Consider the following 26,900-nt stretch of genomic DNA (forward strand, 5'->3'; position numbering starts at 1 on the left):
TGTGAGGTTTTAAATCCGTCTGCTGCTACGACGTTAGTCAGAGTCTGATTACTGTTAAAAGACGTCATGTTTAATGTTAATAAAACAGACGTTATTTTAAAAGTTAACTTCTTATACATGTTATTTGTGAACCACAATAATGATTCTGTTCTCTTTGTTCACTATATTTGAACCGTTTAGTTTCTTCTAAGTGTTTACAGATTACTATTATTAGTTCTGTTTAGCTTAAATTACACTCATTAATAATTCATGGGGCTGGGATGTTGTTGTGCTTCTCTTTGTGGTGTTGTGGTTGTGTTGTGTCTCTTTTTGGTTTTATTTTGGTTGCATGTTTCTTTTTCAGGATGTTTTGTGTCTCTGTGTGGACATTTTACGTCTTTTTGAGTTTGTTTTATTTCCCTTTTTGGTTGTTTTGGTTGTTTTGTATCTGTGTTGCTGTGCCTGTGGTTTGTTTTGTGTCCCTTTGGTTTGTTTCGTATTTTTTGTGAACATTTTACGTCTTTTTATGGACATTTGCATTGTCTTTTGGGGTTGTCTTGTGTCTCTTTCTGTTTGTTTTGAGAGTCTGTGGTGGTTTTGTGTGTCTTTGTGGACATTTTCCGTGTTTTAGTGGATGTTTCATGCCTTTTTGTGGACGTGTTGTGTGTCGTTTTGGTTGTTTTGTGTGTTTTTTTGTGGTTGTCTTGTATGTCTGTGGTTGTTTTGTGTGTCTTTGTGGACACTTTACACCTTTTTGTGGTCGTGTTGTGTTTTTTGATGGTTGTCCTGTGTCTCTTTTTGGTTGTTTTGTATGTCTTCGTGTTTCTTTGTGGATAGTTTATGTCTTTCTGTAGTTGTTTTGAGAGTCTGTGGTGGTTTTTGTGTCTCTGTGGAGATTTTACACCTTTTTGCAGTTGTTTTGTGTCTCTGTGGTTGTGTCTCTGTGGTTGTGCCTCTGTGGTTGTCTTGTGTCTCTGTGGTTGCGTCTTTTGTGGTTGTGTCTCTGTGGTTGTCTTGTGTCTCTGTGGTTGCGTCTCTGTGGTTGTCTTGTGTCTCTGTGGTTGTCTTGTGTCTCTGTGGTTGTGTCTCTGTGGTTGTCTTGTGTCTCTGTGGTTGCGTCTCTGTGGTTGTGTCTCTGTGGTTGTCTTGTGTCTCTGTGGTTGCGTCTCTGTGGTTGTCTTGTGTCTCTGTGGTTGCGTCTCTGTGGTTGTCTTGTGTCTCTGTGGTTGTGTCTCTGTGGTTGTGTCTTTTGTGGTTGTGTCTCTGTGGTTGTGTCTCTGTGGTTGTGTCTCTGTGGTTGGCCCTGAGCCCATATAGTCCACTCAGTCCTCCATCTCTGAAGGCCTCAGCTGTTAAAGGAGGCTGTTCAGACTCTTATTGATCTCTCTGTCTGTTGCTATGTCTCTTTACCACTCACTCTCTCTCTCTCTCTCTCTCTGCTATGAATGAATGGATGAATGAAAGCGGGAAGCGCGTGCACTTTTAGTCCGGATCAGTTAAACGGCTGCGAGACCCACGAGCGTCGACCGTTTAAACGCCATCTGTCCGTGGAGCACGTGAAGACGCTCGAGGGTCCTGTACCTCATCAGCCTCGCGGGCTCCTTCGCGGTCATCACGTCACCACCCCCCTCTCTCTCTCTCTCTCTCTCTCTCTCTCTCTCTCTCTCTCCCACTCCTCCAGAGACCTCAGCGAGGCTCGCGGGGTAGAGTTACAGAAGGGGGAGGGGGTAGAGAGACATAGACAAAGACAAGGAGAGAGAGGGAGAGAGAGGGGCTCGCGTGCCTGAGTGAGGTTGAGAAAGAGAGAGAGCGGTAGAGAGAGGTAGACTCGGAGCGGGGGGAGGTGGGTCCCCGTGTAGTGTAGCGGCTAAAGCTAAAGCTAACTAGCCATGTTGCTGTCGCCGCCGCCGCTGCTCCTCCCGCTGCTGCTGCTGCTGCTGGTGGTGTGTGTCTGCTAGCGGGCCGCCCTGGACTCCCTATCCGCCCTGCGGTGCATCATGCCCGGCTGGAAGAAAAACATCCCGGCCTGTCTCCAACCGGACCAGGAGGGAGGTAAGACCGGACCCGACCGATCCGTTCAGGTTCACACCGACCGGCGAGTGTGCCCCCCTCGGTTTTTTTAGTGCATACCTGTGCGTGTATGTATGTATATGTGTGTGTTAATTATCACCGGGGAAATCTCTCGTGCGCCGCCGGTAGAGCTCGCGCAAACGGTTGGCTGTTTTTAAATTAGTGAAAGTTGGTAACTGATACCGTGTGTGTGTTTGTGTGCGCGCGCGCGCGTGTGTGTGTGTGTGTTGATCTGACGCAACGGTCGAGGTTACGGTGACGTTACGGTGATTATTTTTTTATTATTTATTTATTTTTATTTTTTTACCGGTGACCGATTACCGACCGAAGTTAGCAGAGGTGCTAACAGGCTAAGCAACGGTCAAACCGGGGAGGATCAACGGCTGGTCAGCGGGGGGTTCTGCCCGTGTGTGTGTGTGTGTGTGTGTGTGTGTGTGGCGGCCACCTTCACCGGGCGGTTACGGTGAAACCGGGATCAGATCTGGATATTGATTCATGAGTGGCAGGTGAATCGGTAACCTTTCACAATAAAACATCGACTTGAAACGGTGACTAACGTTTTCCCGGCAGCAGCCGTTAAAATCACAACCTCCATTAACATCAGCATCTGTGTGAATGTTGTGTCACAAAAAAATATATATACAACATTTAATTTAATTAAGTCACTCACACGTGGCTGGATTTCAAAATAAAAGTAGCTGACTGCAGCCTGATCAATGACTGTGATCAGAGATTGACCGTTACCATGGAGATAAAATATAAAACGATGTGATCAGATGTGTGTTCACACAAAAACATCAACCGCTGTAGAAGTTTACTGATGAAGAGGAGCATGGCATCTACTGGAAATAGAACAGAAGAAGAAGAAGAAGGATGATGGTCCTTAGAAGACAACCAAGATGTCTCCAACGTCTCCATCGTCTCTGTCCACATAGATTCATCTTGTTTTCTACCTCCATGTTTCTCACCTCATGTTTAGTTATTAGGAGGTAATTAGTAAAGGGGTTACCGTGGTTACCGCCACCACAACCTCAGGTTTTAGTCTGATTATTAGAGGAAGAACTAGTCTCCTTGTAACCAGAGCCGATGTTTTACACACAGTTAACGAACCAACACCACCACCAGCAGGGGGCGCTACACACTCAGACGTCTTAATGTGTCGTAAATTGATTAAACACAACTTTAACTGTGACTCTGCGCCACAGGAGGACGAATTAAACTGTAATAAAGTCTACAATCTGATTATGACTGGAGATAAATGAGGCTAATCATTTTATAATTTCTTCAGTGTCTAATTTTTACGCGTTTTTATCAATTAATTGATTAAATTAGCGTCTTCTGACTGACGACTGTTATACAGATAATGAAGATATTCACTGATTACAGCCTTATGAACCAACCTCAAGCAAATGATCACAATAAAATCTAAACACTGATTTCCTCAAACCAGAGTTTGGTTCAGCCAAGGTTAGTTTCCTCTAGTGTCGTCTCTAATACTATTTGATTTCATTTGCAGTCCTTAAAAAAACACAATTTCAGTAAAAATGAATAGAATAGAATAAACCTGGCGCCAGTACGCGGCTGCTTTGATTCATAGTTTGGATCATTTTAGACGTAGAAATGACAGAAAGCTTCCTAAACAGAAACATTCACCAATATTCAATAAGCTGCATCTTTAGGGTTTGAACTGTTGGACAAATACAGACTGATTATTGGACGTTACTGTGAACATAACTGAGTCCTGATGGAAACAGACCGGTCATCGCTAACCCGTACTCTACCGGGGCACGTTATTCTCCGTTTCACGTGTGGTGTCACGTTCAGAGAACCCATTTTTAGCTCACATTTAAAACTGTTCCTGACCGCCGCCGCGGAACGAGGACACGTTCTGAGGAGAACCGTAGACGCTGAACGTGTTCTGCTAGAGAACAGATACAGAAACGGTGGTGGAAGAAACCATTAAACCATCTGACAGAATCAACAGGGTTCATCAAAGGAGTCGTAATTATTCATTAAGTATAATTAGTCCTGATCAATCATCAGTCTAAGATGAATTCTTTATCACTGCTTCTTTTGCTGATTGACTGGTTCCTCACGGCCATCGTGGTGGATTTGTTGGTAGGAACCAAGATGGTGGACGGTTGTTTCCTTCAGGTCAACGTTTGGGGAACTCAACTTCACGTCTCCAACTCTCTGAATTTCGTTAAAATAAAAAGATCTCTTGTCTCTTCTCGTGTTTACGGCCAAATTTAAAACCAGTTATTGTCTGGATCAGAATGAAAACCCCCATTAGAGTCAGTGTGACTGTTCTGATTCTCTGTAGTGAACCTGGAGACGTGACGATGATAATATAACCGTCATGTTTACAAGCCGATCTGGGACGTCAGTAAAAAGAACAATGCGCTAAAATGAAAGTAAAACGACAGCAGTTACAAGAAAGTCAACAGCGCGGAGCCGGAGGCAGAGAGTAAAAATAGACAACAGGTAAATAATAGATAGACGAACCATGAGAGACGCCGTGTACGCCTTCACACTGCTGTAGTAACACAGATCAAGACGAGTTTATTTGTACGGCTGGATGTCGGTCGGTGTCTTCACGGCGCTCCTCTCCAAGAAAGAGGAGGAACTCAATCGGAGGATAAACCTGGGATTAAAATAATTTGTCTCTCCTCTCGGCTCCGTTTCGTCTCAAACCCAACATTCATTTGAGCGTTAGCTTTGACCGACACATAGTCCAGGCTCTCAGGCGTCTGTCCTGTGTCTCTGAAGCCTGGACGATGCTGCAGAGACGTGTGGAGGGAACCGTGGACGCTGCTGGCGGCTTTTAACAGCACGCTGACGGCGGCCGTGATGGGTTCGTGACCCTGCTTTCTTACCTGGCGGCTCCAGAAGGGACCAGCACCTGTTCACCTTCAGGCCACGCTGAACGTCTGAGCCGAGGCCAGAACCCTGCTGCTCGACACCAGCGTCCTCCTCACACATGTCCTCACACATGTCCTCGCAGACAGGAAGTACAGGCTGAGTTTGAGTTGACAGCGTTAGGATCAAATATTTAGAGTTTAAAAGCTCCAGGCTGACGTCCAGGATCCAGGAGAGACCAGACCTGAGACTGGTTCATCCTAGCGTCCTAGCCTCTCTGCTAATAGTAGCTCTTCTTAGCCTCTCAGCTAATAGTAGCTAATAGTAGCTCTACCTAGCCTCTCAGCTAATAGTAGCTCTTCCTAGCCTCTCAGCTAATAGCAGCTCTTCCTAGCCTCTCAGCTAATAGCAGCTCTTCCTAGCCTCTCAGCTAATAGCAGCTCTTCCTAGCCTCTCAGCTAATAGTAGCTCTTCTTAGCCTTCCAGCTAATAGCAACTCTTCCTAGCCTTCCAGCTAATAGCAACTCTTCCTAGCCTCTCAGCTAATAGTAGCTCCTCCTAGCCTCTCAGCTAATAGTAGCTCCTCCTAGCCTCTCAGCTAATAGTAGCTCTTCCTAGCCTTCCAGCTAAAAGCAGCTCTTCCTAGCCTCTCAGCTAATAGCAGCTCTTCCTAGCCTCTCAGCTAATAGTAGCTCTTCCTAGCCTCTCAGCTAATAGCTGCTCTTCCTAGCCTCTCAGCTAATAGTAGCTCTTCCTAGCCTCTCAGCTAATAGCTGCTCTTCCTAGCCTTCCAGCTAATAGCAGCTCTTCCTAGCCTCTCAGCTAATAGCAGCTGATAGTAGCTCTTCCTAGCCTCTCAGCTAATAGCAGCTGATAGTAGCTCTTCCTAGCCTCTCAGCTAATAGTAGCTCTTCCTAGCCTCTCAGCTAATAGTAGCTCTTCCTAGCCTCTCAGCTAATAGTAGCTCTTCCTAGCCTTCCAGCTAAAAGCAGCTCTTCCTAGCCTCTCAGCTAATAGCAGCTCTTCCTAGCCTCTCAGCTAATAGTAGCTCTTCCTAGCCTCTCAGCTAATAGCTGCTCTTCCTAGCCTTCCAGCTAATAGTAGCTCTTCCTATCCTCTCAGCTAACGGTAGCTCTTCCTATCCTCTCAGCTAACGGTAGCTCTTCCTAGCCTTCCAGCTAAAAGCAGCTCTTCCTAGCCTCTCAGCTAATAGCAGCTCTTCCTAGCCTCTCAGCTAATAGTCGCTCTTCCTAGCATCTCAGCTAATAGTCGCTCTTCCTTGCATCTCAGTTAATAGTCGCTCTTCCTAGCATCTCAGCTAATAGTCGCTCTTCCTAGCCTCTCAGCTAATAGTAGCTCTTCCTAGCCTCTCAGCTAATAGCAGCTCTTCCTAGCCTCTCAGCTAATATCAGCTAATAGTCGCTCTTCCTTTCATCTCAGCTAATAGCAGCTCTTCCTAGCCTCTCAGCTAATAGTAGCTCTTCCTAGCCTTCCAGCTAATAGCAGCTCTTCTTGTTTCTTTATTGAGTGATAACCACAGACTACTGCCTCCTACTGGTATGAACAGTTAGTTATTTCCTCATATAACCCAGCTGGTTGTTGGCTCTGATCGTTTTCTGTGTCTTTACGTCTCGTTAACGTTAAAGTCGTTCGGTTCCACAACGAAGCTCCCAGACTGTTTCTGAACACACTGACTGTTTTTCAAAGCGCTGTCTCCGGGTACGAAGCAGGGCTGCACACGAGGGTGTTATGTTCAGGATGTTACAGCCTCAGTGTGTGTGTGTGAGTGTGTGTGTGTTTGTGTTTGATAATGTGTGTGTGTGTGTGTGTCACAGCATCCCACCGTTTTTAAGCTTTCTGACTAAGAAGCAGAGAAAATGGCTTTAACGCAAACACACACCAACCACACAAACCATTTTCTGTACTGCCAACACACACACACGCACACACACACAACACACAAAACACACACACTGCAGCAGACACACACTAAAACACACACGGCGTCCTTTAAGAGGTGCTGATGTCAGAACTCTGCTCGTCTTTGTCCTCAGGATTACTGAAGCAGACCTGACTGTGTGTGTGTGTGTGTGTGTGTGTGTGTGTGTGTGTGTGTGTGTGTGTGTGTGTGTGTGTGTGTGTGTATTTACATCCATTTTCCTCAGCTTAATGTATTATCCCTATCGTCTCTGACACATTTTACCAAGACTCTCTCTCTCTTTTCCTTTCTCTCTGTCTCCGTCTATGTCTCTCGCCCACCATGACTCTGAGGAACAAACTGCTGACTGTGTGTCACTCTGGCTTTAGCTATTTAAATTGTGTGTGTGAGTGTGTGTGTGTGTGTGTGTGTGTGTGTGTGTTGTATCACAAGGTAACACACTCCTAGCTCCTGCAGCGCTGCCGACCAAAAAGACGTCACAGATATTCTCCTGTCTAATCTTAAACGCGCTCACACTACAGGATCCTCTTCAGATTATCAGGTTAGCTTTAAATCTGCTCATCCCCGCTCCAGACCAGTAGGTGGCGCTACCGCTCCCAGAATCTGTTCGTAGCTGACAGTCGGTCTACAGCCAATGATATGTTTTAGGTAACTACTAAGATATGACTTGTGATGATAAGCTAATGCTAACGGCTGCTAACGGCTGCTAACGCCTTCCAGCCGTTCTCTCTTTTCGTTCTCCAGACGGAAACAGAATCTGCTTCACTGTCGCACACAACAACAACAACACAACACAACAGCACCACACTGACAGACACAGACAACACACGGGGCCCTGGGCAGCGTCCAGGTGGACCGCCGAGCTGCTGGCATCGCCGACACACACTCATTTTCTCCTCGGATGAGCCCAGCGTGAACACGCCAACAACAAAAACACTCATTAATACACACGGTCTCACACACATTACGTCTCAGCGAGTGTCCAGCAGTTGGTTTGACTCTGAAACCTGCGGAGACGACGGAGCGTGTGTTTTTATTAATCTGCCGGGGGGGGGGGGGGGGGATGGTTTGGACTCGGATGTGGACGAGGTTTTAAAATGTTTGCGGGGCTGGTAGGACGGTAGGTTACGTCAATCTGAACCCTCGGAGCAGAACATCAGCAGTGAACAGACGGGGATGGATTGTGCTGGATCTGGATCCAGCCAGAAACCCGGAGCTGGAGGCCACTGATTGGTTGATTGATTGGTTTCTGGAAATGTGTTTTAGTGCCGAGCTGTTTTCTTCGGAGCTGCAGGCTTTTCCAGTGAAAGTCGAGTCCGGACACGTGTTCTTTGGAAGTTTGAACTCCTCAACGCCTCACATGTGTTTTAGTGATCATCTAAAGGCTCTAACTGCTGCTTGTCTTTACAGTTTAGTTCACAAAATGTCAAATACAGTTGAGATTTGTCTTGTGGACGGACGGTGACGCCAAAGATGTCTTCCTTCTACGATTACACCGAACATAAAGTAGTGATTCTAACCTGAGGCAGGTGTTTCTCCCCATTGTGGGACAAATAAAGGTTTTAATGTGTAGAAATAATTTTAGTCGTTGTGTGTCAACCTCTGACTAAATGTGCGTCCCTCAGTTTTGTCTCCGGTGTCAGCTGTTGTCCAGCTGTGTGTCCGTCCAGGTTCAGGTTAGGCCGAGCCTTCAGGGGAAATGAATGGAAGTCAGTGCAGTGTGTGTGTGTGTGTGTGTGTGTGTGTGTGTGTTTGTGTCCATTAGGAATCAGGGTCAGTCACTCAGCTGTCCATTAAGACCATGGATTCACTCCTCTCGCTCTCTTTTGTTCATTTAGTTTCTAGGTCTCTCTGTCTTCCTCGCTCCAGGCTTTATCAATCACTGTCCGTCTGCCTCTCTGCCTGCCCCAGTGCATCGTGGGTAGCCTCTTATATTTTCCATTTCCCCCTCAGAGTTGTGAGTGCGGTTCTCCTCCTGCGTTTTAAAGCTGCGGCTCCTGTGAGTGGCCAGCAGGGGGCGGTAGAAGACAACGTGTCTGGAAGTGGAGCGTGGAGGATCAGATTATTCACACGCTCAGACCAGGCGTCCAATCCTGTTACAGAGTCCTCAGAGTCATATGCAAATGAAGACACACTCTCTCTCACTTCCTGCCTGTGTTAGTGAATGTGACTCGCCCATCTGCCTGCTCTCAGCCCTGTGAGGCGGCTCCTGGGGCCATGAAGCCCTCAGGGATGTCTGACAGGTGAGGAATCCTGTCCAGCTGAGCTCCAGCCGTTAGCCAAAGGTTCACATGTTAACCTTCAACAGCACCTTAAAGATCCAATTGATCAACAGCTGCTCACGGTTTAGGGATTAAATGGGATTAAATGGGATTAAATGTGATTAAATGTGATTAAACGTAAAACTGAAGGACCAGTTAACGTCCCAGAGTCCACGCTGACGTCTTCAAAGCTCCTCTGACATCTTCTCCGTTGAGATGCTCATGCGTAAAGTCTGCTTGTGAAATATTCCCACACCTTTGACTGTCAGGTTCGACCCTTTTCGGCCGTAGAAGGCGTCACGGTTGAGGATGGACGTGAACATCGCGACGCACCGATGCATTCCCCCACAAATCAGCACGTTTATGTAGTAGCTGTAATTGTTGACGTAGCAGCTGTTCACGAGATGTTGGACATGTCTCTTTTATATAAACGTAGAAGGTAAATGTCCAACGTAGTCGTCTAAATGGACGCTGAGACAATAATCAGTCGTTTTATTTGACTTGGTGTCTGAACGTGTTCGTCAGCGTCTCTGTATCTGTCAGGCTGTCAGGACGTGACAGAGGTCAGAGGTCAACACACACACTGTCACCAGCTGTCAGTCACACGGTCTCTGAGGTCAAAGGTCACAGATGGGAGCGTGTGTAGAATATTATAAGTCAAAAGAACTTATTTATAATCATATGACAGGAAATGAAAGTTGACCTGTTGTTCATCTTGCAGCTTCTTTTCATCCTGATGCATCTTGGGAGAATTAAACTTTATTTAAAAAACACTACAGACTAATACAGACGTTTGGTTTTAACGGAAATAATGTTCAGTTTTTAGATTTTTATTGTATAAACATTTCATCTGTAGTGTTATGTGTTTATCTGGAGTCTCTCTGTTGGGAACTGATGCTGCTCCAGCTAAGATCTGACGGGCCAATCAGATCGTTTGGGGGGCGGGGCTTCATGTAGTAATGGATAGAAGAATAATAGTAGTCAAACACGTCGTCTGATTTAGTTTAAATGTCTCTGATTGGTTGGAGGACGACGGTGTTGATGCAGACGTTGTTGTTTCTCTGTTTAAAGACGAATCAGAATAAAATTAAAGTCGAGAGATGAATTAATTTCAGTTTCCTGTTTGGGTAGAAGTTGTTTTAACGCCTCAGCTGGACTCAGTTCTCAGAGTCCGTGTGTTTGTGACTGAGTGAACGTGTCGGTGTCAGATTGATTCATGTGTTCACCTCCAGTCAGAGCTCTGGTCTCAGCTCATCACTTCCTCTGAGTCAGACTTTACTTCAGTCTCAGTGCATCGACCCCGAGGAGCTGATGTGTCGTCACCGTGACGACGACGGTGTGAGAATTTTATTCACCGTCAGTGAGAACGATGAGAAACTTTAGAGGGATGCTCCTCCTCCTCCTCCTCCTCTACCTCCTTTTCATCTTCATCTTCTCTGCTCCTCCTTTCCTCTTCCTCACCCTCTTCCTCTTCATCGCCTCCTCTCTCTTCCTCCTCTTCACCTCCTCCTTCATCCTCCTCCTCCTCCTCCTCTCAGTGTAAAATTACAGACCACTCTGAGGAATTCACTCACACCGACTCTCCCCTCCCCCTCACTGGAATGAAGTGAATGAGGAGGAGGAGGAGGAGGAAGAGGAGGAGGATAACACGGAGAGAGAGAGAGAGAGAGAGAGAGAGAGAGAGAGAGAGAGAGAGAGAGAGAGAGAGAGAGAGATGAAAGAGAGAAGCAGGAGATAACAAAGGAAGGAGTTAATGAAGGAAAGGAGTCACACAATGGAGGGCTGAGACGGAGGAGTGTGTGTGTGTGTGTGTGTGTGTGTGCGCTACGAGCTCTGTGATTGGCTGAGCCCGGCTAGATGCACCAACGGCCGAAAGAAGAAGAAGAAGAAGAAGAAGGGAACAGAGGAGGAGGAGGAGGCTGCAGATAGAGGAGAGAATACAAAGAGAGAGAGAGCAGCAAGCAGAGAGGAGGAAACCCGATCTCTCTCTCTCTCATCCTTGTTATTAGCCTCACTGTTAGCTTAGCTTAGCCCGGCCCGGTTCAGCCCAGCCCGGCCCGGCCCGGTGTGTGTGAGCAGCGTCAGGTGCTGTGGGATGGATCGGTTCCTGGCTCTGCTGCGTCTGCTGAGCAGGAGGAGGCGAGGGAGGAGGTACCGGGCGGACGACGACTACCAGGAGGGCTACGAGGACGTTTACTACTACACCAGCAAGTACAACACACACCTACTGAGTGAGTCCCATAGAGGAAGACTGGAGGGAGGGAGAGAGAGAGAGAGGGAGGGAGGGAGGGAGGGAGGCTTTGTTTTATTGTCCTGGAGAGAGAGGGAGGTATGGAGCTAATGCAGAGAGAGAGAGAGAGAGAGAGAGAGAGAGAGAGAGCTTATCAACAGATTATGACACTTGAGCGGCTGCTGCTGCTGCTGCTGCTGCTGCTGCTGATGATGATGATGATGATGATGATGGTGATGACGATCAGGACGTGTTTACATCTTTCAGTCAGGAACACATCTCTGTTTGTGTTTGTGTTGTATTATAGATGAAGGTCGGCGGCTCAGTTACGGGACCCGGCGCTCAGGTGTCCAGGTGACAGCCAGCCAGGTGGTTTGTGGGTAATGAGAAGGCGGGGAAGTGGGAGAGGAATGAAGGGAATGTGGGAAAACAAACGCAGAGGCGCTAATTCAGGGTTTAACATCCTGTGTGTCTCCTCTGATCTTTGTTCTTCTTCTTTAGTGCCGTCCTTTCTGACCCGGCTTCTTTTTCCTGTCGAGAAAAGATCTGGTTCTCGTAACGGCAGCAGAGTAGAGCTGACGTGTTGATTCATTCACAGTGACTCCTCCTTCCTTCGTTATCGCTCTTCACATCTTCATCGTCGTTTCTCTTCCGTCTTATTTACACAACTTAACGAATCAGTTAAGACCTGGTTATTAAATCGGTTTAAGCGATTAGTAGTTTGTCGTCCGTCTTCGTTGCCGACAGTTCGTTTCTAGTTCTGGACTCTGGTTGCCCAGGTAACCCTATTATAATGTTCCCAATGAAACAAACAGAACATAAACATATGTCTAGTAGCGTCTGGACGGAGCTAACTCTGGTTCTGTTTGGGTTCTCTAACGCTCCAAGCTGCTGGAGGATCTGGTGGTAGGAACCAGTTAGCTGGACGCTAATCGATTGTCTTGGCAGTTGATTAGCGTCTACACCGTCTAGTCCTAGCTCTTCTAGTTTCTCCCTCTCAAGCTGCTAGTCGTTGCCGGTTGTCTTTGTGGTTGAGATCATGTGAGTTGACGTCGTCGGTCTTCATTGCCAACAGTTCCTCGATGTCGCCCACAAACATCTAGAGATTATGTGAAGTTAGCTTCAGAATATTCTCTGTCCAATAGCATCTACTAGCCTAGACACGCTAAGCCTACAAACTACCCATAATGCAACATGCTCTGCAGGTTAAGGCCAACGTACCCTATACCACGGGTGTCAAACATACGGCCCGCGGGCCAAAACCGGCCCACCAGAGGGTCTAATCTAGCCTGGTCGTCACCATCCTACGTTTCCGCCCGAAATTTGATTTGGGTCTGGCACGTTAGTCTGGCCCAATGGCGGATGCTTATTTTGAGGTTTAAAATCATTGGAGTTCCCTGAACCAATCAGCAACGTTTGGTAATGACGTATATTGTGCGCCGGAGTTCAGGCTCTTACGCTTACCACTTCCGCTTCCAGTTAAATAAATCAAACTTTTCCCAAAGCCAGTTGGAAGGAGAGCTACGACGTCCTTGCCATTTATAAAATTGACAACACAAGCCTCTTGTTCTGGTTTTAATTCCGTGATGCTCTCGAGAGATGAGACAACTTCGCGGATGGCTTCTAGCGTCTCTTCCTCCGTCGCCATTGTTGCTATGCTGTTGAACTACAAGCTTCGCTGGACTACAAGCAACTCGGCAGGCGAGTTTCACGTCATCACTCAACTGTTCGCTGATTGGCTAATACCGCGCGGTTACACGCGAACCGCAGAAGGGCAGTTTGGCCAGGCTCCGTGCCAGACCGAAATCAAATTTCGGGCGGAAACGTAGGATGGTGACGACCAGGCTAGGTCTAATCTGGCCCGCAGCATGAACTGGCAAAGTGCAAAAATCACATAGACTGCAACTTTTCAGTTAAAATATCTGATATCCCTAATTTGTCCACTGTTTTAGTGAGAGGAGTGGACAGAACACTGACGCTGAGACCCAGGATTAAACAGCAGACACCAATGTACGCAAAATTCACTTACTTTTGTTAATAAATTTCATTGTTTTCAAGGAAAAAAGGTCTTTTTTGCACTAAAACAACAGGTTATGATGCTGTTATCTTACCGGTCCGGCCCAGTTGAGATCAAATGGGGCTGTATGTGGCCCCTGAACTACAACGAGTTTGACACCTCTGCCCTGAACTGACTGGTGTTGGGTTCTAGTCCTAGCTTAGGGTTCTCTTTCTACTGATGAACACAGGCCACTGTCTTTGTGGACGTGATGGGTCTTCACAGCAGATGGTTCCTTGATGTTCGGTCGATGTTCTCTGTCACGATGTTCGTCTGCTGGATTACTAGTTATTAAACGTGGAACGGTTTCACTTTAACTTTCCTCCGGTGCTCGTTCATCCGACTCGTTCCCGCAGCAGTTTATTGTATTTACAGCTTCTTAAACCACATTTCAGCTGCAGTCAGGTCCTTCATTGAGTTTAAACGGTTTAAAGTGCAGATTGATCGTCTGCTCTGACTCAGATGCAGCTGCAGCTTCTCCTGGACTGATTCTACGCTGTCGTCTCTTTTGTGTTAATTTGATTCTATTCTCGTCTCTGCTGATCTGTCATGTGGTTTCAACGCGTCGCTGCTGGCTTTGTTTTTACTGATCAGACAGATTACACGACCTGGTTAATTTCATGTCCATCCACATTCCAGTTGGGTCTAGTCGGGGTATGTTTGTCACATTCTTCAGCGTGTCAGTTTGTTTATTTGCCGTCTGCTGAAATGAGATTTAGTTATTTTGCGGGTGAAGTCTGGTTCACGGTCCGCTCCCCTCCGTCTGCCTCCCTCCAGAGAAATCTCCAAAAGGACTTGAACTCGTCGTTGCACTAAACTGTTTACTCTGATGAAAGTGTTTGTGAGCGCCGCGAGCGGAGGATGAAAGATCTGTAATCAACCTGGAGGAGAGGGAGAGGAAGGTTGATAAAAATAAACAGTCTTTGTTGGAGCTGAATTAAATTATCCAGTCATTTAAAATCACATTTTACTGTTTTTAGTTATTTTTTTGCACCGTGAGACGCCAGGAGGCATCTCTGGACGCTACCAGCTCGCTAGCTTAGCTTCATGTGTGTGTTTAGTGCAGCGTGTGATTGTATATGAAAGCAGTTTATAGCTGGTTGACTGGAGAACCCACAGACACTCTCTCTCTTATCAGACCCGGTTTAGTTTGATCTGTTAGAGGATCTCCTGCTTCCTGGTTCATCAGCTCATCGTAGCTTCAGAGAAGACGCCGTAGTTCTGTCTTTATCTTGTAAATTCGGCTAAATTTAGATAAAACTGATAGTTTCACTTCATTCCTGTGATTTATTGAATCATTTTAAAGCAATGCCCAGAGGTGGATCACAAGCTTGTTATGCTAATAACACCAGAATACTGTGGAACATGTATATAACTGTTTGTTGAACAGTGAGGGACGGTTGGCAGGACAGGAGGACGTTTGGTGGTTGAGATGTGAAGGACATGACAAAGATAACTCAACATCAACTTCCTGATAAAACGTTAACAGCTGTGTGGCGTCTGAGTCTGGACATGCTAACGTTGTTGAATGCTTCCAGGAACGTTAATCCTGAGACTTTATTGAGGAACTCTTTTATGAAGTCGCCTCCTCAGAGACGTTTCTCCTGTCGGGCAACGAGTTGAGAACCTCTCAAGGCATTTTCCTGTGTTTTGTTAGCTTAGATAAAAGCTTCAGATTAGCTGCTGTTATCTGAACTTCCTGCTCTCGTGTAGGTCTGACGTTTGGTTTCATTCTACTCTTTCATTTCATATCAACCAGACACGCTTCCCCTTGTTCATTTTTCCACCATGTCTTACTTACTACCTTGCGTTCCTTTGGTTTTACCGCTTCTGGTCACCTCTGGCAAAAGTCTTCTTTGATTAATCTTGTTTTGTGGAAAAGCTTTTTTACAACAAGTCACAGGACAGAACTGAGTGGGGTTTGAGTCCCTCCTCGCTCCAGCACTAATTTATTATTAGACTGAGGTCACTGCTTCACGGTGACTGCTCTTACACCTCAACTTTCTCTTCCTGAAGCCATTAAGCGTCACCTCTGTTCAGACGTTCTCCGTTCAAAAGACAAATCTTTAAATAAACACTGAACGTTCATCTCCAACATGATGCTTCCTCCGCCATGCTTCATAGTGGAGACGCTGTTCTTCAGCTGTGGAAGCCTCCACCTCTTCAGTCATTTTTAGAGCGTCTTCCTTGATGAACATCCTCTCAGGTTTTGCTAACGTAGATATTTCTGTTCCCGTTTCTTCCGGCGTCTTCACAAAGTCTTTTGTTGTTGTCCTTGGATTGATTTGTACGTTCTGTACCAAAGTCTGTTCATCTGTAGGAGACGTAGAGGAGGCTGCGTGGTCCATCGGTGTCTAGAGTTGGTTTTGGTTCGTAGCATTAGAAACATTCGTAGTAACATTAAGATGTCGGACATCTTGGGGAAATCTTTGTGAAACTACGAAAAGTCGTAGTTTGGAGAATAATTTGGTGAGTTATGGACTAAGGCATGTTTAGTGGAGGTTTCTTAAAGTTGTCACTGTTGCCTTTGTGCTGCTCTGGGTTCTGTGAAGCATCTTGAGACAATTTGTGTTATTATAAATAAAGGTTAATTGAATTTTGACTCTGAATTGTAATTAAAAGTAACTCAGGTTCCTTTTAGTTCAAGGTGGTACCGACGCTTCCTGCTGCAGAAGGTGAACGTTGAACGGTTCAAAGCAAACAGAACGTTTTATTCATTTCTCAACACAACAAACTCTGATGTCTGTAAACCTGTAGCCTGACTTATCTCTGCTGGAACCTGATGGAACCTCATGGAACCTGATGGAGAACATCTCACTACCTGGAAATAAGAAGCAGATTTATGTGTTTCCTCTCAGTCAGACTGAAAAACAAACTCTTAAAATGATTCACGTTGAGCCTCCTCTGTCTTAGCTTCGCCCCGTAGAGACACGTGGAATAAAACTCATTTTCACAAGTTCATTTCTTCCAAAGTAAAGAAATAAAGAGCGGATAATAAAGGTGTATTAAAATCTGCCTCCTCTGGCCACGCCCCCACCGCTAACGTCACACGTGTCTCACCTTTCCTGCTTCGTCTCTGAGCAGACTGCCCCCCCCCACCCCCCCGCCCCCGAACACCCGATGATCTCATTACATACTGAAACATTATGATGCATACATTTGCACATTAATGAAGCGACCGCCGCGCCGTGATGCAGAGTTCAGGCTAATTCGGGTTCTCGCAGAAACAGCAGCAGTCGTGTGTTATGCGAAGGTTGTTGACACAGAAAAAATGTGCTAATTAACGCTCTAAACGAGGTCTTCATTAGCATAACCGGTCCTGTGTTCAACACGATGGAGATTAGAGAGGAGACGGGCAGCGGGGGGGGGGGGGGGGGGGGAGACGTACAGCTTTCTGTTGAATCCAGAAACATGTTGAAGGCATCTTTGTTTTCATCTGGTCGCCGTTAACAGTCACTGAGTCAGACCCACGACCTCCACGGCCCTGGACCTGGACCTGGTTCTGGACCTGGACCTGGACCTGGACCTGGAGCTGGTTCTGGTTCAGAGGCAGATGGATGGATGGATGGATGGATGGATGGATGGATTATCTCCAGAGCCAAAAAAAAGTAGAGCAGAAATCACACAAAGTTCACTTTAATTAATCCACAGGCCTCTCGGGACCCGCAGCACTTCCCCCTCATTATTTGGATTTAATGTTTAATTAGTTCTTTTAAATTAAAGAACAACTTCTTCTTCTTCTTTCTTTTTTTTTTTTTTTTTCTCCTCATCTGCTGGTTCTTCTAAAATTAAGAAGCAGGAATAAATATAAATCCTGCCCCGCTTCCCTTAGAGGAGAGAGTTTTCTTGGTGATTTGGTCGTTTGCTGTGAATTTTATTGGTTTGATTTAATATTTAGGTATAAACTACTTAATACTAATAACTGTGGACACTTAAAATTAAAACATTTGGTCAAATGTGATTTAAAAAAAATAATTAAACATTCACTGACAGATTGTTGTGATCAGCAGAGGGCGAATTTTTACGAAGAAGTTATCGAGGAACCAGGAAGCAGAGATTATTTAAAGTATTGAGACAGTTAAGAGAGAATAACTTTATTAAAACTACACGTACTTGTTGCATGTCTGAGAAACTATTTGTTTAATTTATATACATATTTGATGATTTACTTTATATTAATTAAAAATTCAACATATGAAATTTAATAATCTCCTGTTTGAAGCAGTTTGCTGTGTAGTCCATCAGAGGGATGTCGTGATTATTCGAAGTATTAAGAATAAAAATAACACATAAATGTCTGGGAAACTATTTATTTGTGTATTATGGAAACAAACGTCTTAAAAAATACGTTATTTTAAGTTAATGTGCGTGTTTCCTTCACAAAAATGAGATATTTTTGTGGTTTTGCGCAGATATAGTTGATCAATTTAGTTGCAAACGTTTGTCGTCGAATGTTGGAAGAAATTTAAATATCTGAAACGTAATAATCTGTCATTGTTGTAGTTGTTCATTGTTGTCCAGCAGAGGGCGCGAAGACGTTAACGAGGAACCAGGAAAAAAAGACGTTAGAGTGTGAGATAAGTTTAGAGAAACATCAACAGAAGTTTATTTCTATATTTTGGCAACAAATTCTGTAGAAAATTAGTTTCATGTCCACGCTCACGTAGCTCAGATGAGTTTAAATTTTTGTGTAAAAAACGTTGCAGAAAAGATTTAACATCTGAAATGTAGTAATGTCTCGTTTTTATTTTTTTATGTTTTCTTCCACCAACACTGAGAACACAGCCATCTTGTTTTCTTAAATAACCTTTATTAAACTGTCAGAGAGATCACAGATGTTGGGTTCCTTATTATCTGCGAGTTCTTTTTTGATTTGTTTATGTTTTTCCATCATCTTCTACGTTTCCTCAAATAACCTTTATCAAATCTTCACAAGTAAATTTTTTTTTACCAGCAGAGTTTGACAAAGTGCTGGTTTGTTGATTACAGAGCTGTCTCTCCGTCCCATCTGCTCCTCACACACATGTAAACGTGTCAGTCTGTTGGCGCTAATTAAAGGTTTGCACATCCGTCCTCTCCTCGTCCCGTCCTCTGAAGCCGTGTTATTAGTGAACCCAGTGTGTTTGTGTTTGTGTTTGTGTTTGTGTTTGTTACATAAGGACGTGTCACGGTGACTCAAACCCGTGTTTTTGACTTTGGGGCGGTGGGAGTCGACGCCAGCGGCTGTGATGAGAACATGTCTGTGTTCAGTCTTGTTTTAACAAACGTCTTTAAAGGATTAAAACCTGTTCAGACTTGGTTTGTGTCTGAAGCTTCCACTCAGGTTGGACGGCGTTTAGGACGAGTGCTTCACGTCTGTGGAAGGTCCTCACTAACATAGAAACACCCGTCAGTGTGAACAGCTCTTTCATCTCCCAGAATCCCTCTTTGTACGGCGCTGGGTCGCTCCCTCCCCTCAATTATTCATCAGCTTGTTTCCATGGTAACAGTCGTGTGCATGTGTGTGTGTGTTGTGTGGGGGTGTAGGGGAGTTTGGGGGGGGGGGGTTAAAGGGGGTGACGTGACAACAGGATTACGTCCCCCATCAGTTCATAGCAGCGTTTTATTACAGGGACCTCTGACTGGAAACAGGAAGTAGAAGAAGTTTGGGTTTGGTTTGTTTTTAGTCCAAGAACGAGAAAGTTTACAGTTTACAACAGGAAGTTTACTGTAAACGTTTACAGTAAACTTCCTGTTTACAGTAAACGTTTACTGTAAACAGGAAGTGAAGAGTTGTGTCCATTCACTGTAACTCTGGTTCTGATTTGTCCTGGTCCGGCTGGTTCCACCTGGTTTTAACTGCTACTGTGGCTGGTTCTGATCAGCTGGTTTGGGTTCCTGTGTTTTTTTTTTTTTTAACTACTTCTGGTTTAACTGGTACCTTTTGTTGGTTCTGGTTCCTGAGGTTTCTTTAAGCTGGTTCTGGTTTATCTGTTCTTTTCAATTGGTTCCGGTCCCTGTGGTTCTATCAGCTGGTTCTGGTGTCTCTGGTTCTTTTAGCTGGTTCTAGTGTCTCTGTTCTTTTCAATTGGTTCCGGTTCCTGTGGTTCTATCAGCTGGTTCTGGTGTCTCTGGTTCTTTTAGCTGGTTCTAGTGTCTCTGTTCTTTTCAATTGGTTCCGGTTCCTGTGGTTCTATCAGCTGGTTCTGGTGTCTCTGGTTCTTTTAGCTGGTTCCGGTTCCTGTGGTTCTATCAGCTTGTTCTGGTGTCTCTGGTTCTTTTAGCTGGTTCTAGTGTCTCTGTTCTTTTCAATTGGTTCCGGTTCCTGTGGTTCTATCAGCTGGTTCTGATGTCTCTGGTTCTTTTAGCTGGTTCCGGTTCCTGTGGTTCTATCAGCTGGTTCTGGTGTCTCTGGTTCTTTTAGCTGGTTCTGGTTCCTATGGTTCTGTCAGCTGGTTCTGGTGTCTTTGGTTCTTTAAGCTGGTTCTGGTTTATCTCATTCCTTTAGCTGGTTCTGGTGTCTCTGTTCTTTTAGCTGGTTCCGGTCCCTGTGGTTCTATCAGCTGGTTCTGGTGTGTCTGTTCTTTTCAATTGGTTCCGGTCCCTGTGGTTTTATCATCTGGTTCTGGTATCTCTGTTCTTTTAGCTGGTTCCGGTCCCTGTGGTTGTTTTAACTGGTTCTGTTCAGAGCTGGTGATGTTTTGGACTCTGAGGATGAGACACAGTGAGTTTGGGTTCAGCTCCAACAGGAAGTGAAGTGATAACAATGATTTAATCAGTCGTAGTAATACCTTGACCTGGATGACTGAGAACCTTCACAGACAGGAGGCTGGCGTCTGTTGCTGTGTTGCTGTGCTGCTGTGTTGCTGTGCTGCTGTGTTGCTGTTTGTCCAGCAGGAGGCGTGAGAGGCCTCAGGCTGCAGCAGTGACCAGCAGGGGGCAGCAGTGACCAGCAGGGGGCAGCAGTGACCAGCAGGGGGCAGCAGGGGGCAGCACAGGTCAGACAGCACTGAGCTCTACTGACCTGCATCCTCTGTTGTTACGGTAACAGTGTTAATCCCGTTAATACTCGTCGACTCTAATCTGCTCTAATCTGAAACACTGACCTACATGTCTGACCACCTCTCTACCTGCTGATGGAGACGCAGCCCTCAGCCAATCCCAGCGCTCTGATCAGACCAGCTGTCAAGAAGCATCACAGGTTAAACATGAACATATTGATTGATCATCTTCAGGAAGTAGAATCATTTAGACGCCACTGGGTCGCTATGAATTATGGGTAAAAATGCAGCCGGATGTTAAACAGTTAAACTATCCCTCTGTCCTTCATCCTTCTATCCTTCTATCCTTCATCCTTCATCCTTCTATCCTTCATCCCTCTATCCTTCCATCCTTCATCCTTCTATCCTTCATCCTTCTATCCTTCTATCCTTCATCCTTCATCCTTCTATCCTTCATCCCTCTATCCTTCCATCCTTCATCCTTCTATCCTTCTATCCTTCATCCTTCATCCTTCATCCTTCCATCCTTCTATCCTTCTTCCTTCCATCCTTCATCCTTCTATCCTTCATCCTTCTATCCTTCATCCTTCTATCCTTCCATCCTTCCATCCTTCATCCTTCTATCCTTCTGTCCTTCCATCCTTCTATCCTTCATCCTTCATCCTTCATCCCTCTATCCTTCCATCGTTCTGTCCTTCCATCCTTCTTCCTTCATCCTTCTATCCTTCATCCTTCATCCCTCTATCCTTCCATCGTTCTGTCCTTCCATCCTTCTTCCTTCATCCTTCTATCCTTCATCCTTCATCCTTCATCCTTCTATCCTTCCATCGTTCTGTCCTTCCATCCTTCATCCTTCATCCTTCTATCCTTCATCCTTCATCCCTCTATCCTTCATCCTTCCATCCTTCATCCTTCATCCTTCTATCCTTCATCCTTCATCCTTCTATCCTTCATCCTTCTATCCTTCCATCCTTCCATCCTTCATCCTTCTATCCTTCTGTCCTTCATCCCTCTATCCTTCATCCTTCATCCTTCATCCTTCATCCCTCTATCCTTCGATCGTTCTGTCCTTCCATCCTTCTTCCTTCATCCTTCATCCTTCTATCCTTCATCCTTCTATCCTTCCATCCTTCCATCCTTCATCCTTCATCCTTCTATCCTTCATCCTTCTATCCTTCCGTCCTTCATCCTTCATCCCTCTATCCTTCCATCGTTCTGTCCTTCCATCCTTCATCTTTCATCCTTCATCCTTCTATCCTTCTATCCTTCATCCTTCCATCCTTCATCCTTCTGTCCTTCTATCCTTCCATCGTTCTGTCCTTCCGTCCTTCATCCTTCTGTCCTTCTGTCCTTCATCCTTCTATCCTTCATCCTTCATCCTTCTATCCTTCCATCCTTCCATCCTTCATCCTTCATCCTTCATCCTTCTATCCTTCCATCCTTCATCCTTCATCCTTCATCCTTCTGTCCTTCATCCTTCTATCCTTCATCCTTCTATCCTTCATCCTTCTATCCTTCATCCTTCATCCTTCCATCCTTCATCCTTCATCCTTCTATCCTTCCATCCTTCCATCCTTCCATCCTTCATCCTTCCATCCTTCATCCTTCTATCCTTCATCCTTCATCCTTCATCCTTCTATCCTTCCATCCTTCTATCCTTCATCCTTCTATCCTTCCATCCTTCATCCTTCATCCTTCTATCCTTCCATCCTTCCATCCTTCCATCCTTCATCCTTCCATCCTTCATCCTTCTATCCTTCATCCTTCATCCTTCTATCCTTCCATCCTTCATCCTTCATCCTTCATCCTTCTGTCCTTCATCCTTCTATCCTTCATCCTTCTATCCTTCATCCTTCTATCCTTCATCCTTCATCCTTCCATCCTTCATCCTTCATCCTTCTATCCTTCCATCCTTCCATCCTTCCATCCTTCATCCTTCATCCTTCATCCTTCTATCCTTCATCCTTCTATCCTTCATCCTTCATCCTTCTATCCTTCATCCTTCATCCTTCATCCTTCTATCCTTCATCCTTCTATCCTTCATCCTTCCATCCTTCATCCTTCTGTCCTTCTGTCCTTCATCCTTCTATCCTTCATCCTTCATCCTTCTATCCTTCATCCTTCATCCTTCATCCTTCTATCCTTCCATCCTTCCATCCTTCTATCCTTCATCCTTCTATCCTTCCATCCTTCATCCTTCATCCTTCTATCCTTCCATCCTTCCATCCTTCCATCCTTCATCCTTCATCCTTCATCCTTCCATCCTTCATCCTTCATCCTTCTATCCTTCCATCCTTCCATCCTTCCATCCTTCATCCTTCCATCCTTCATCCTTCTATCCTTCATCCTTCATCCTTCATCCTTCTATCCTTCCATCCTTCATCCTTCATCCTTCTATCCTTCCATCCTTCCATCCTTCCATCCTTCATCCTTCATCCTTCATCCTTCTATCCTTCATCCTTCATCCTTCATCCTTCTATCCTTCCATCCTTCATCCTTCTATCCTTCTATCCTTCATCCTTCATCCTTCTATCCTTCCATCCTTCTATCCTTCATCCTTCTATCCTTCTGTCCTTCATCCTTCATCCTTCATCCTTCCATCCTTCATCCTTCATCCTTCCATCCTTCTGTCCTTCATCCTTCTATCCTTCATCCTTCCATCCTTCATCCTTCATCCTTCATCCTTCTATCCTTCATCCTTCCATCCTTCCATCCTTCATCCTTCCATCCTTCATCCTTCTGTCCTTCATCCTTCTATCCTTCTGTCCTTCATCCTTCCATCCTTCATCCTTCATCCTTCTTCCTTCTATCCTTCATCCTTCTATCCTTCATCCTTCCATCCTTCATCCCTCTATCCTTCTATCCTTCTTCCTTCCATCTTTCTATCCTTCCATCCTTCCATCCTTCATATTTCCTCCACTCCTCCTTTGCTTCCTTCCTTCCTCTTTCTATTTTCTTTCTCATACTCATCCTTCTCTCCTCCTCCTTCCTCCATCCCTCCCTATTCTTTCATTCCTTCTTTGCTTCCTCTCTCCTTCCCTCTCTCTCTTTCTTTCTTTCTTTCTTACTTTCCTCCCTTCTCCTCTTTTTTCATATTCTTTTCTTCATTCCTTTCATTTCTTTTCTTCCTTTAACATCCATCCATCCCTTTATCTCTTCTCTTCCTTCCTTCCTTCTCTCTTCCTTCATCCCTCCATCCAGCTGCACAATCACACATTATAAACCAGAGGAGAGAAACAGCAGCCTCCCTCCTCCTCCTCCTCCTCCTCCTCCTCCCGCTCATCTTCATCCTCCCATCTGCGCAGACTCGACCCCCTCCCCCTTCCTCCCTCCCTCCCTCCTCCTCTTCCTCCTCATTTTATGGAGGAGCTTCACATCTGCAGCCCTCTCTCTCTCTCTCTCTCTCTCTCTCATTTCCTCCCTCCCTCCCCCTCTCGCTCTCGTCTCGATGATGATGGTTTCTGTCTGACGAGGTCGTCCGCCGCTCGCTCGCTCGCTCGGTCGCCCCCTGCACAGGACACGACGAGGAAGGAGAGGAAGGAGAGGAAGGAGAGGAAGAGGAGGTGTAGTTTTTGCATCTGCATGGCGCTGGGGGGGGAGGCGGCGCTCGGCTCGGCTCCACCATGATCGCCGTGTCGTTTAAATGTCGCTGCCAGATCCTGCGCAGGGTGAACAAAGGTAGAGAGACATAGAGGGACACTGGGAGAGAGAGAGAGAGAGGGGGGGGGGGCGGGGGGGGGGGGTGTGCATGATGGAGGGATGAGCATGTTCTGAAACATACATGTTTGTGTGGTCGAGTGACATTGGAGAGAGAGAGAGAGAGAGAGAGAGGATCACTGATGGATTCATTCAGTCGATCGCTGCAGGTTGCTTCGGACGAGAGACATTCAGAATGAGTGAGAGCACAGAGAGAGAGAGAGAGAATAGATGTAATATTCATGGTGTGTATTAAGAGGGTAGGTATAGCTTGGCCAGTTCATTAGGTACGCTAGTGAATGTATACAACAGTCCTGCTTTATATCTGGTCTCCATGAAGGTTCTGGTGTTCAACATTATTTTCTAATAGCTGAGTGAGATGTTGATTCAACTGTGTGTTTATTTTGTAGTTCTATTGAATTGTGTTGTAGTCTTTCTGAAATATAAATATTAACTGTACAGGGACCTCCTAATTCCACCGTCCCCGTATGTCTGCGTTGAGTCACATACATGGGTCCAGTCCAGGTCAGGTTGAGTGATTAATTATAATTTTATGATATTTAAAGTAAGAGCTGGACGTACCGACAAAAACAGGATATAAATGTCAATAAATTCATGAAAAAAAAAGAAAAATGATATGAAATGCAGTGCTAAATGCTAACAGCTGAGCACTAACATGCTAACAGCTACTAAGACACTTCCATGTTAACTATATTTATATTGAGGTTAATTGTCACCACAGTTACATTCATATCCTTAACTACAATCTAGTTAATATGTACAAATAACACAGCATAAAGAGGTGGCCAGTTCATTAGGTACACTAGTGAAAACAATGTAATATAACAGTCCTGCTGTCTATACTAATCTATACTTCATGAAGTTTCTGTTGTTCAGCTTTAGTTTCTAATAACTGAGAGAGATGTTGATTCAACTGTGCTTTCACTGGGTAGAACTATCGACTCGTAGCTAGTTCCAAAATATGGATCATCTCCTCAAATCAATCCAGTTTAACAGCACCACAAATGACTTCACTAGTGTACCTAATGAACTGGCATAGTTTGATTTTAAGGCGGTGACACTTCAAGCTGAAGGTCTAGTTTTTCCGATGAGTCCTGCACAGTTGGCGCTGGTGGATTCTCTGTTGGTGTTATTATTATTTGTTTTTTTGTTTGTTTTAGCAAATTCAACTTGAGAGAGATCACAGAGAAACAGAGCATGACAGGGAAAACAGGAAGTGATGAAAGTAAACAAATACACAAATTTAATCCATGGTTTGTAGCTCTTCTTAGCCTAGCTTAGCTTCCTAGCCTCCCATGAAGATTTATTTCCTCTCGGGTGTAGAACGGATACATCAGCTGGTCATTAGCTGTAGTCAGTTGCCCCGAGTTACTGGTAGTTCTTTGATCTCGGTTTGCTGTGTCTATACCTTTAAGAAAAACCAAATCAGTTATTTAAATGTTCAAAGCTTTATTTACAATCCACTGTGTTTGTCATCCGTGCTGCACATCTTTCCAACAGAACATCTAAAGACACGGTGGAAACTCTGAGGTTGAGATAATCCTAAATTTGAACTGAAGATGGTTCCTTTATTTTTCAGATTATCTTTGATGTGTTATATTCACTGAGCTATGTGAACATTTCTAGAGGAACTCTACAAATAAAACAATTAAAAATGGATCATCGCTGTGTCGCGCTAAACCACAGTGGACATTAAATATACACGTGAAAACACACTTTGGCTTGTAGCTGCGAAAACTCAGCATTTTATAAATATTTTCTCGGGGCGCCGCCTCGACTTTCACGGTTTCCTGTTGTTTCAACCAACAGACGTCAAACTTCATGTTTATGTTAAATAAATGTCAATAAATGGTCAAAACGTACAACTAAAAATTATCTCAATTTAGATTTATTTGTAGATTAAAGAATCCAAATATCAGACACTAGTTTTATTTCCTTCTTGCCTGTAGGCGGCGCTGGTCGTCTGCTTTCATTGACCTCGTTGTAGTTTTATTTGTGAATGTGTGAAGATGGTGCTGTAAATGGAGGCTGAAGAGATGCTGCTGTTGTCCTACATCTGGAGGAAGAGGAGGAGGAGGAGGAGGAAGGCTCGGCTTTCATCTACAGTTAGCCACGCTCTGTGTGTGTGTGTGTTGTGTGCTTGTTTTACTCATGTTGTGGGGACCTAAAGCTGTTTACAGAGTCACGGTTTGGGGACTTGGCTTCTTTCTGGGGACAAAAAGCAAATATAAAGACGTACGGTTGAGTCTACAGGAAATGGATGTGATGGAAACATGACTGTGTTGTAGGGGGACATTTTTCATAGTATACTAACATTGTAGGGACCAGTTTTTTCTGGGACACACAACGGTTTGCGGGTTAAGATTTGTTGGTTTTAGATTTTTAAAGGTTACATTAGATTATTGTTAACGTTAGGGTGCTAGCATGGCGGCATGTCTCTGCTCATATAGACCTGTAAAACTAAACCAGGTAGATTTACATGAACGTTCCGCTTTAGCAGCTTTTAGCAGTGGTTAGCATCACAGCAGGAAGGTTGTTGGTTCTAACCATTACACTTAAATCGCACTTAACACTAAAAATTAACATCTTTCCTAATTACAGTGAATAAATCTGAACTTTGTGATCAACAAATGGGTTCTTCATTCATAGATATCATGTTGAAATAAGTTTATCAAGAGAAGTTTGTTATTTACAGGCCAGTCAGAGGATTAATTGACTATTTACTGCTTAATTGATAATCGCCCTGTGTTAGAATAAATTAGAACATAGAACCAAATAGAAGAATGAAATAAAACAGCGCAACACTTAA

At 44.9% G+C, this 26,900-nt stretch overlaps 1 protein-coding gene across 1 annotated transcript in view; it reads left to right on the forward strand.

The window, feature by feature from the left end:
* Positions 1-1,776: 1,776 nt before the first annotated feature.
* Positions 1,777-26,900, forward strand: part of grip1 (glutamate receptor interacting protein 1) — a 49,171-nt gene continuing 24,047 nt past the window's right edge. The window contains exon 1 of the mRNA XM_084573957.1: positions 1,777-2,031. Within this exon, the coding sequence (XP_084430083.1) occupies positions 1,977-2,031 (55 nt within the window). The 5' untranslated portion in view covers positions 1,777-1,976. The remainder of the gene's footprint in view (positions 2,032-26,900) is intronic.

This window comes from Chelon labrosus, assembly GCF_963514085.1.
Source record: "Chelon labrosus genome assembly, chromosome: 23".
Classification (NCBI taxonomy): Eukaryota; Metazoa; Chordata; class Actinopteri; order Mugiliformes; family Mugilidae; genus Chelon; species Chelon labrosus.